The 12,645-nt window shown below is 36.3% G+C and overlaps 1 protein-coding gene across 1 annotated transcript in view; it reads left to right on the top strand.

Annotated features, from left to right (window-relative positions):
• Window positions 1-12,645, top strand: part of LOC146004643 (centrosomal protein of 76 kDa-like) — a 55,496-nt gene that overhangs the window by 35,347 nt on the left and 7,504 nt on the right. The window contains exons 7-9 of the mRNA XM_083143584.1: window positions 951-1,101; window positions 6,434-6,567; window positions 9,521-9,724. Of these exons, the coding sequence (XP_082999710.1) occupies window positions 951-1,101; window positions 6,434-6,567; window positions 9,521-9,724 (489 nt within the window). The remainder of the gene's footprint in view (window positions 1-950; window positions 1,102-6,433; window positions 6,568-9,520; window positions 9,725-12,645) is intronic.

Here is a 12,645-nt window from a genome sequence, read left to right as displayed (position 1 = left end):
CTGGGACACGTTACAACCCTGCCGATATTGTGGAAAGGAAAAAATATGGTAGTGCTAGTGTTCTCGTCTGGGAGGGGAGGGTGGGCATTATGTTAGGGGCACGTATGCCGCTGCATGTGTTTATGCAGGGTACTGTGACTGCTGTGTTCTATAGGGATGACATCCTGCAACAGTATGTGAGACTTTTCCATGGTGCATATGGACCTCGGTTCCATCTGGTGGATGATAATGCCAGACCACACAAAGTGTGCCTGGTGGAGTAGTATCTTCACCATGAGGACATCACATGTCTGGAGTGGCCCGCTCACTCGCCGGACCTCAATCTGATTGAACATGCATGGGGCATTGTAGGCTGCAGGATTGCAACCCTTAATCCGTGCCCACAGACCAATGTAGATCTCCAAAGAACGCTTGTGCAGCAATAAAATGCGTTACCGCAAGACATGCTACATGGCCTGATTCACAGTATGGGGAACAGTATTCGGGGTCACAACACCCCTTATTGAATGGTTCTGGCACTGCCCACCACAAAATATATGCCACCGGTGGAGAGAGACCACCCACACAACGTAAGTGCTGCCCACTGTCATTTTCCACTTTTCCTGTATACCCTGTATCAGCATTACTGTGTCAACGGTTTCAGTGTTGCCAGGGCATATTTTATTGCATCAATTATCGCAGTGACCAAATGTTTTCTAGTGGTTCTCGCAAATCCCTTAACTTCTGGACATGAGTGTAAGTGCACTGTCTTTTACCTTCTATCATTAACCTTGTTAACCCAACTGACCATTCAATGTTTAAACTTTGACCATTCTGAAGAAGCCACATGATGTGACTACTTAGTGAAATGATGGCATGTGGTGGAAGTTATGCCTTGTAAAAATGAGAGTTGAAGTTCTGTAAATTTCATGTGACATTTGATTTATTTATTCCTCTTTATTTTACATTAGGGTGTTGAAAACCACGCTCTACTCTTGTGCAGTCTATTGCTGGGGTTTGGCTTAGATGCTTACGTTTGCATTGGAACAAAGCAGGATAACCAACCCTGGTCCTGGGTGCTTACACGTGGGGAAGTTGTGACCTTTTGGGAAAGTACAACAGGTTTGTTCTAAGTATTATTGTGGAATAGAAGCTATGAAAATTCAGGTACTGGTTCAGTTGCCAATTGTTATGTGACATGCATCTCTTCATGTTTAAAGGTTATTAAGTAATGGCGTGCACTAATTTATCAAAGTTTCAGTTTCAATATCCAGGTTCCCACTGAACTAAAAATCTGGGAAATTAAATGTTTTTTTTTTCTTTGCTTGCAAGAAGTGGAAACTAAAAGAAATGACAACTTCTTGGTTTCTTGTCTTGGGAATATTTCACATAAAAAATATTCCTTCATTATATTTTTTGTAATTCATTGTCATCAATCTTCTATATGGATAAAAATGGATGTATATGTGTGGGTGTTTGTTCTTGCATAACTCTCGAACGCCTGGAACATTTCAACCAAACCTGGTACACGTATCACTTGCAATCTGGAAAGAATATTTTTGGGGTAAAACACCTCTGGCACCCCTAGGGTTGGGGTGGGAAGGGTGACATAATAATAATCGAGATCAACCGATATTAAATTCCGCACAAACAGACTCTATACAATCAGCACAACGATAGTGTTTCTCGGGTTGTCTAACATTCAGGCTGTGTTGCGAATGGAATCCATAGTTTTCGTGACACTCCCAATGAGGTTCAACTCCAAGTTCATCACCTATCGGCATGGGTGTGAGAGGGGGGGTATGAAATGCCACAAATTACCTAGATTAGTGTCAAATCCATAGTTTTCGGAGTCTCTAAGCTAATTGGTGACATTCACGATGAAACAAAATTAGTTACATTTCACACTATAGTTAGAATTCATTATTTTCCTGGCTAATAGAAGATTGGAATAAATAAATACCCGGGCAATACCGGGTAATCAGCTAGTGTTGAATAAAGTTGATTCATCTGATTAACATAAAGTTGAAAATGTAGTACTGATTCATTAGTATATATTTATTTAGTATACTCTTTATGATTATGCTATAATTTATTAATTAATATTTAATTCAAGGGCACATATTAATCAGTGGCGTCTCCTGACTCTGAACTTAAGGCGTTGGCAAAGAAGGAATGTTAACCCCTCCCCCTCTCATTTCTGTGACCCAATATTACTAATTTTCTCCGAACATTTTTGGTGTAAATTTAGAAATATTTAGAAAAACAATACGTTACATAAATTATTTTAAATGAAGTAAATACTTCATTTAAAATATTAATATTTTTGAAGGGTAAGGACAAGCAATGTCTGTTTAAACGAAAATTAATGTTCAATACTTCGCCATACAATTAATTTTTAAAGCACGAGTTTGCAACCAGAGGGGTTGGTGGAACTCCCATCACCCCTAAAAAAAACACCGTGGACATAAGAATAACCCGTTCATTGAAAAATCGCTAAAATGCATTCTCGGTTTTTTTCCCCTTCATTTATCCTTCCAAAAAGTAAATTTTGAAAAATTAACTGCTCATTACTTACAGTTACTTGAATTCCAGCTCTATTCTTCTTTCTTTAGAGAGAAATGCGCTGATCACCGTCTCATAAAATTTAGATTTATCCCCTTCTCGCAGCTTAGAATGTAATTCTTTCTCGATGGAGATAAGACTTAAATTCGTCATCCGGTTCTGAGTTTGAGTAGAGCGGCAGAATGTGTGGATCCACTTCAGTGACGAGAACGATCTCTCGACAGATGACGTCGTGGAAGGAATTGTTGCCATCAACACTGCTAATTTATATTTTTCCGTAAACCCACCCACTAGATTCGTGTCCAGAAGCTAATTTACAATCTCAATTGGTGTTTTCTCTGATCCTTCAGTGGAAGCATACCAAACGTAAAGTTCATTCTGCAGTTTGGTTAAATTAAACAGACTGCCATAAATTTCCTGCAATTTATGTACGAGATGGTGAGAAAATTTTCTCTTTTATTGTAGTAGCCCCGTTTTGTGGGATTTAGTAAATCAAAATATTGCAATTCTTCAAATGATGCGAATCTAATTGTTATCTGGTTGCTGATATTATCATTGATTTCAAAGTAAAGCCTCCGGCAGTGGTCTTTCTGTGATTCGTTGTTCCGTCGCCTCCTTTTCATTTCAACAACCTCTTCCTCTTCTACTGCACCAGTTATAGAATTCCATAGTGTTTCGAAATTCTCAATTTCCTTTTGCAGCTGTTGTTGAAATTCAGTTATTGTATTACTGCATTACAAAATGCAATACAAAATATCAACATTTTTAGACTGCAATATACTGAATAATACGTCTTAAAAAGCAAGCAAGTTGGATAAAGCCTTTATTAAAAATATATTTTCGAAATCCTTCAGGAAGCTAGAAAATTCTCTTGGAGTCATTGCAGTCAAATGACCGAAGTCTCCACTTACGTTTTTTGAACATGTTAGTGAAAGTGACATGAGCATAACAATGCGTAAAGAAAGCTTTCGGATACTTTTCCAAAACTTTACTTTGAAGGCCATTCAACTGACCTCTCATTACAGAAGACCGATTGTATGTCTGGGCAATTAATTTATCCCCACACTTATATTTATCCATTATTTCAGTCATGTGACTAAAAAGAGCTCCTGCAGTTTTATCGGCGCTCATGTCATGAAACCCAAGAAATCTTTCAATTACTTTTTTCTGTGAGGCCGAAAAAAAAAGTAACACGGTTGACACCTGAGATTTATTGCTAATGTCTGATGTTTCATCGGCAATGATAGCCACAAAGCTTGTGTTTTGAATTTCATTGTAGATTTCATCTCTCAGAAAATCGAAACTGAATTTATTAAATCATTTTGAATGCCTGCCGAAGTGCCGCGAAAAACTGTAGAATTTAATAAATGTTCTTTTAATGAGGAATCAAACTCGGCACTTGCAGTAAGGAATTCCATGTAATTGCCCTTATTTAGAGATGCTGCATTTTCCTCATGGCCTCGGAATGGCAGTTCTTGCTTTGTTAAATAGTAGACGGCGTTAATCGACCTCTTTAATATTTCCCTGTTCTTTTTTACTTTTTCATTGTGTAGCTCTGTTTCAGATTTTCGTTGAGTATCCAAAAGAACGTCAATTCTTGTAGGGGTGGCAACAAAACTACTAACTTTAAAGAAACTAGAAAGATGAAATTCAGACTCACTGTGTTTTTCACTGCAGTGTTGAGATGATTCAAATCCGCATACCCTTGATAATTCCAAACACCTTTTTAAGTCGAAGTCGGGACATGATACTTTTTAAATCCCGACATTCCGGACGGGAAAAATTCTCAATTTCCCGACTTTGTCGGGAAATTTTCGGGACGGAAAATGTTCGAAATTTTCCGAAGCTCTTGAAAAATCGAATTATACACGTCATTTTCACCTTAAGTGATTGTTTTTGCATTTCTGATGCAAAAACTAAGAATTTCCGATAAGTTTCAGACATTTGCACTGCCGAAAACATCGAGAATTAACAACTTTTTAAAATGACCATTCGGTATTTCCCGATTGCTCGGGATCCCGAAAAAGTCAGGATCGGGACGGGAAATTTTTTTCCCGCTCCTGGTCCCGACTTTTCGGGATCCCGCACTCCCTTAAGAATAATAAACATGTTCAACAGTAAAATTTATTCACCACATCACACTCGCAAAGCCAGTCTGATATTTCATAGAGTTCTTTTCGAAAATGTATCTCAAGACCTTTTCCAGCACCACTTTTGCCTTTAACATATGTTGACATCGTGAGATTCGGACATGGTCGACCATTGTCAATCACTTGTTTCTTCTCTGAATACGAAAGCGAAGAAAAGGAATTATTTAAATATTTTTGCACAACACTTTCACTATTCTCCATCTTAAAATAATCACATCACTTCATACCACACGTTTAAAAAATAATAGGCAACAATCACGAGCAAAACAACGCGGAACGCGGGGTGAATGAAAGTCAAACCGTTGCGAACAGATACAACGCCTTGAGAAGCTAACCATGGTGGTGGGTGGCAGGGTGCGCATGCGCGGTCATCCTATGTTTCGGCAGTGGTAAGACGTTGTATTTCCTCTCAACGCCCTGGCAGTCCGGGACCGATCTGCCTGCCTGACAACCACTGCGAGCTGCGCCGCGTTCGAAAACTACCGGGTGCTCGAGACTGACAATTAAAGAAAAACGCTCAAAATCGTAATTTATAAAAGTACAGATACTTTCTTCTTTATTTCATTTTTCTTTGGCCGTTGACACACGACTTACACACCCAGAGAAATCCCCACTGATATTAATTAACGTATAAAGTTTAAAAAATACAGTCGCTGCAATGGAAATCTTTACATTTGAGTGCAGTTGAAATCTTTACATGGTTATCGTGTGTGCCCACTGTACTATTGTTATACTCCGAAATAAACGAAGTGGGAGAGGTCTATAATCTTGTGATTTTTCAGTGAACAACAGCAGACAGTCTTTACAAGGGAACCAGAGAAAAAGGAGTTCCGGTTGTGGTATCCAGTGCAAACAATTTCTCTGTGTTACAAAAGTGTGCAGTTTCGTCATTTAGTTGTTTCTGCCTAATAAGACAATGGGGAGGAAGAAGTTGACAATGGAAGAGAAGACTCGTGCCTTGACTTTGCTTCAACAAGGTATGTCTGTGATTCGTGTTGCAGCTGATTTGCAAGTTTCAAGACAGGTTATATACAGTTACGCAGAATTGTTTCCACTGGATACCACAACCGGGACTCCTTTTTCTCTCGTTCCCTTGTAAAAGACTGTTAGCCAAAGCATAACCACAACACTGTCGGCTGTTGTTCACTGAACAATCACAAGATTATAGACCCCTCCCCCATTTTTTATTTCGGAGTATAACAATGGCACAGTTGACACGCGCGATAACCATGTAAAGATTTCAATTGCGTTCAAATGTAAAGATTTCCATTGCGGCGACTGTAGAAAGGTTGGGATCAGGACATTTACTTTTTTAAAAAATTAAATGACTGGGATGCAAATGCACATGTCATATATTACAAAGAATTCAAAGAAAATTGACTAAAATAAATTATGTAAAAATTATAAATATAAATAAGCAAGCTGCACCATCATATCAGCAAATCAAAGTATCATAATGTATAGCATAAAGGAGCATGACATGCTTGTACTTAACAGAGAAGAAAGCTGTTTGCATCATTAGATAAATTTGAAGTTTATATGTCACAAAATTGTTATGTAGTTAAAGAATGGAGTTGCTACATAATTCCAGTAAATAAAATTTATTGTAATAACTTGAAAGTAATGATTCCATATTTAAAAATAATCCATGTCCGATTGTTGATTTAATTGTAAATCACATGGGATCATTAATGCACGTTTGATTTACTGTCAAAAGTTTATGGTTAAATATGTTGCAGGTGCAAGATACGACCACCATCAATCTGAGAGTTGCAACTCCAGGCACAGGAAAAGTCAAAGGAAACCTTGTGAACACTCGTATAGAAGTGTTGGATGTGTCTTCAATCATAAATTATTTTATGCAAATGTTCAGGTAAGTTTAGATGCCTTATGTATATTTTTTTTATCATATGCAATGTGATACAACCCTCGTACCTCTTCTGGCTAATCACGATAGATGAGGTGGATGAAGGGACAGTCACAAATTACACAAAATAAAAATTTCCCTTCTAATAGCACATAGAGTATTATTTTTATTCCTGTGTAAAATAGTTCATTTTTGAAAATATTTACAGCAGAATTAATTTAACGTGATTTCATAGGATAATTCAGACTTCAGAAAGTGTCACATGGGTAAATAAACTCTAAATTTTGTGTTTCTTATTTTGCATTTTGTGGTTCATTTTGCATCATTTTGTGACAAAACATGTTAGGTATGTTTAAAAAACATGAACATTATATTGTGCTATTTCACATTTTGTGTTCCCGTCAAAAGTTAAATATGCATACCTCTACATATTGCTTTATTGACACCAGAAAGGTAAAAAGTGTAATGCAGGTAAATATAAATTCAAGGTTCCACTCTCGAGGCATTTCACACCTAGGTCATCAACATTTAAAAAACAATTGTGACCATTACAATTCAAACAGGTGTTTTCAGGCTGCCACCCAGGTTAATTTGGAATTTATTTCCATTTCAAGCATATACATTGCTCTGACCATCAGGGCATGTTGAGTGGAGACCAAGTGAGTCTAAAAATGTGAGTCTGAGGGGCAGAACTTAGACTGCATCTTGTGATTGGTTCTCTCTGGATCCTGGTGTAGCATTCATTGTTGGGTGCCATGATTTTATACAGAAGTGGATTCCAGGGGTGACTGAGCTGAAATCATACGTCCCTGTTGAGTTTCATGTCTTTTCAGGCAATAGCTATGGCTTCTTTTTCTCTTGTGTCTCAGTAACCAAAACATTTAGGTATAAATTTAGTAATTTACTCTAAAAAGTTCATGTTTCTGTTCGCGATCGATTTTGCCACCTGTCAGGTGGCTTCGTCGTGAATCGTGGAAAAATTAAACTTGAACTTTTTATGGTAAATTACTTATCTCCACGAAACCCCCAAACAGATATCTTTAGATACGATATAAATTTAGTGCTCACCTGTCCCGCACCATGACAGTCCAAGGCTTTGGGCTCTGGCTACGGGATGTGCGCAGCTTCGAGTCTACTAGGGAAAGTGTATTAACTTTCCTCCTGGGATTTCGGCCTGTGTATGGGACCGGTGCCCACCCACCATCCTGAGAAAATTGGGGAGCTACGAATGAGTAGCTTAACCCGGTCATGAAAACCTACAACAACTGGGGGTTCGTTGTTCTGACCACAGGTCACCCCGTAACTTGTTGGATGATTGCCCACCTCTCCTTAGGCATGTGGGAATGAGGTTGGTAGGTAGGCTTGGTACTTATTGCACCATAGGTTAAGTTAAGTAAGTTTTATTCTCACCATTCCATGTATGCGCTTGAAACAAATACATGCTGACTGTAAACTCAAGAACACCTTTTATACATGTTTTAAATGTAGTTATGGTGTGACACATTTTACTCTTGCTTGTCATAGAAGAGGTACACTCTCTGCAACACTACATTTGATGTGCACGATGTCTTTGATTGGCATAGATTAAGAAAATGACTTCCCTCTTGAGGAAAGAGTCTAGCATTGTTCAGGCATGAGATTCCTGCTCCCCTCTTTTTCCCACCAGGTGGTGAACGTTAATAACATGGAATCAATCAGTATTGCACTAAGGAAGCCATATTAATTTGAATATAATTGTAATTCAAATAAATTGGTGTGTGGGGTCAACCCTGCAGTGTAATGGCGGTCAAATTGTAGTACTGATCACGTCACCTCCAAAATGACCGAGATTATGAATGTGTTGGGTCCTACCCCCACATTTCCTAAATATGCCTTCATGTCACGGGAAACATTACCTTACCTATGATTGTATTTCCTATTCCAACAATAATCTAAAAACAAAAAACAGTAAGTCACCATTGTAGATGGCTGATCACTAAGGCCTGGATTTTTATGTAGGCAAAACATGTGAAGCATATACATAAATATGTAGAAAAAATGTTGAAATATGTAAACATATGTAAGTTTATTAAAATGTGTAATATACTTATACATATTTCAGTATTCAATATTTTGTAGGTTCCTCTCAGTAAAAAAATGTAATTATACTATATTATTTCTCAATAATATTATATTTCAATAACTTTTCTTAAAATGATAAAATTGTAATGTGCTAAATTAGATACATTAGAAAATTAGTTATCTGATAAACTAATAACGTGAATGATGACAGTTTTGAGGTAGATATTTTTCACCACAAGAGATGCATTCAACTTTCTACATGTTGAAGAACAATCTTATTGAATGAATATAATGTTTGTCAGGCAAGAAATAAAATGTACATTTAATGCAACAACATATTATTTCTAAAAGAAAGTAAAATGAACAATACATTTTGAGAGACTTTTTTCTTTATTTTTATTTTTAGATATATCAAAGTTTGAATGTTTGTTCCACAATTATAGCTTTTTACTCAATGAAAAACCAGAAAGGTTGCCCAAATACTATTTGTTATATAAAAATATGTAATGTAAATGGGGAATATGTAATAAATCTCAAAATATATAACGTGAAATTCATATATATGGTTCATAACATCATAATTCACCAACATTTCTAACTTTTGCTTGGCTACATACAAAGGAAAAGAATATGTAATTACATAAAATTCCATGCCGTATTGATCATCATTATTTAATAAATGTGTTCTCTCTTTCTGCTTGTGAAATCTAAGTTGTGAGTAGGCCAGAGGTTTGGTTGGTAGCTCAGTCATATATCATCAGCATGGAATTCAATTCCTGGTTGAACCACAATTCTCACATAACTTTCGATAATATTATCATATATATTATATATTATATCTTTGTTTAAATTTGTGTAACATCACTGTTAGGAAAATCACTTTCTCATTCTTTTTCAGGTAAGTGATTCAGTTGAATACTGCAGCTTTGATCTTGAGGATCGTTCAAAGTGGAAACCAATGTCTGAAAGCTGCATAAAGTCTGTGACAGTTGAAGCGATTAAACTGTATCCAGCTCCTCTTGCTCCTGGCTGGTCAAACCATCGTCAAGCGAGTAGTGATTTGGAACTGCAGTTGAGAGTTCTCATTGCTGAGAGTAGAAAGGTACAAATAATTATTCTCATCAATTGATGAAGTTTAGTGGTTCAAGGTTTATTGTTATTTACCAGGGATGCGACAGAGTAATTAATATTAGGGCTGAGCGGATACCACTTTCAATCAATGCCAATACTGAAGCTGGTACTCTTACAAATTCCCACCAATAGCAATGCTTGAAAATTTTATTTATTAAAATGTGTATAATTTGGAAACCATATTTCACAGTTCGAACACCAAAAATATATTAAGAAAAATTTAATAAAACATAATAGATTAAATGGAATTTTATAAAGAAATTTTGGAAAACAAATGAGGAACGAAATTCAAATTAGATACAATACCATAAAATGTAATCTTCTGATATCATTTTTGAATATTTAAAAGCTAAGCTCTTGGTATAGTGATAAATTTAATTGGAGTGGAATACTTTTGCACTAATATTAATCATTATTTTGCACAACTTTTAATCGTTACAATTTTCAAGCATCGGTATCAGCAGGAATTGGTAAGAATATCAGCATACAATTTTAATTGGACATTATCCATTGTCTAGTGCTTTTATCTATACATATTCTAATACTCCATTTGGAGAGAGCACTCTTCTCTCATTTTCATGTGAAGGGTATGAGTAGTCCTGAAGTAAGACTACTTCAAACTCATCAGATATCAATGTTCCTTCATTCATGAAACTCTCTTCCATCCCATATCGTCTGTTGGCTACTGTAAGTTAATTTAAATTTATAATTTGTTTCGTGAAGCACTTATATTGGTGTGCCCACAGCATTGAAGGTGTGGACAGGTGGAAATTCTGTTAACTTAATTGAAATACTGACCTCGGTAGAACTACAACTAACCTTACTTTTATGAACATTGAAATATAAATCTGCCATTTGCTTTCTGTGTTATACTTTTTTAATTTTATCAATGTTTCATTACTTCAGGTAAGCAGTTTTCTTGTGAGCTACAAATGCATATTTGTTGTTCATCGTCACACAGAGACAATTGAAAATACTGTTATATTTTACTCCATGGGTTATCTCTGTGTATCATGACAATCATGTTGCTTCTTTAGAAAGGAACAGGCTCCATTTTCATTGGGAGGGAGAAGGTGAGATCAAGGTAAATGTTATTCTTACCACCCTAAAAAGTTCCTTCCTACAGAAGTGACACGATTGTCATTAAATATTGAGATTGCAAAAATAAGAAAACTTGTCTTGGGTAACACTTTTTGTTTGCCGACCTCCATGGCAGAGTGGTTAGGTCAGTGTGCGGTGATGCCACAGGGTGGCTACTCACCGGGAATTCCAGGAATTATGCACGAATTATTGGTTTGGGAATTATGCATGAAACCTGCGTGAATTTTTTTTCTCCGTAGCCGTGAAAAATTGCAATTTTTAGTAATGTTGGACTCCTTCCAACCACTACAACATTGTTCCGTTTGCCAGCACTTTTCGTGGTTAAACTCTTGGAAATAGAAGCAGAGTTGCACAATAAGCTGATAAGTAGGGATTTTCTTAAATATGCTCTGAGGAAGGAAGCGAAGAAAAAAATCGCAAAAGCAGTGCTATTTGCGAATGGCAGAATCACAAGGGAAGAAAAGGGAGGAGAGAGGTGGATCAGCTGGAATTCGGGAGAGTGTGAACTGGAAAATTGAGGAATGAAATTTATGCTTCATCCTGTCACATGCCAGCCACGGTTAACCCAGGGGCACAAGTGATCAGCATTAATGAAACCAACCATTGTCAACTCATGTCATTGCCGTCTTGTGATTTCAATGGTCGACATTTTGAGAAAAAAGTTTGGATGTTGTTTTTTTTAATCAGTAGGTGTTTCTGGAAGTATTTTGAATGCTGATCACGGAAATAACATAAATTTTTTCCCATCATGATAGTATTTTTTACAATTTCACAATCAAAATTCTTATATTCGACATTACATCACACTTATTACACAACACAACAAAATAAATTTATAAAAGGGAAATTTCGGTTGGTTACAAACCAATAGGTGATTCTGGAAGTATTTTGAATGCTGATCACAGAAATGCCATCCATTTTTTTCCATCACTTCAGGATTTTTCACAATTTCACAATCAAAATTCTTGTATTCGCCATTCCATTACACCTATTACAGAATGCAACAAATGAAAGTTATACACGAAAAATTTCTGTTGTTTACAAATCAATAGGTGATTATGAAAGTATTTTCAATGCTGATCACACACATGATATTCATTTTTTGCATCATGTCAGAATTTTTCATAATTTCACAATCAAAATTCTCATATTCACCATTCCATTACACCTATTACAGAATGCAACAAAAGAAATTTATACGAGGGAAATTATGGTTGTTTACAAACCAATAGGTGATTCTGGAAGTATTTTGAATTCTGATCACGGAAATAGCATCAATTTCTAACCATCACATCAGGATTTTTCTGCACGTCACTAAGTTTAATCAACCCACCATATTATAACGTTGAGTATTGGACATTTTGTGAAAGAAATTTCCATGAGGGATTTCATAAATAAAAGTACGTAATTAAAGTCCATACCATTTTCATGCCAATGTGTCCTGTGAAGGTGGTTTAAATGTATGCAATGTAACATGCATTTATGTTTCAAAATTGGAGGATTTGTATTGTAGAAAATAAATATTTGACTACCATCTACACAGAGCCGTCTATTGTGGAAATAATGGAACTATACATTTTATCGGAAATTAAAGCAGTTATATATACTGCTGTGTTCTGGAAAAACTAGATATGATGGGTAAAAATGGATTTAATTTTTGGAATCGGCATTCTTAAATTATTCGGACACAACAGTCATCTGTGAGACATCGAAACCCATCTTGACCCGTGTTTTTTACATTGTTTTTGTTGCAGTTTATTTTTTTGCCGTGGTAGGGAAACGTGGGGCAAG

This window comes from Lepisma saccharinum, chromosome 1, assembly GCF_977018435.1.
Source record: "Lepisma saccharinum chromosome 1, izLepSacc3.1, whole genome shotgun sequence".
In the NCBI taxonomy this organism is placed as follows: Eukaryota; Metazoa; Arthropoda; class Insecta; order Zygentoma; family Lepismatidae; genus Lepisma; species Lepisma saccharinum.
The sequence above is the reverse complement of the archived record's forward strand: the minus strand, read 5'-3'. Positions and strand labels throughout refer to the sequence as shown.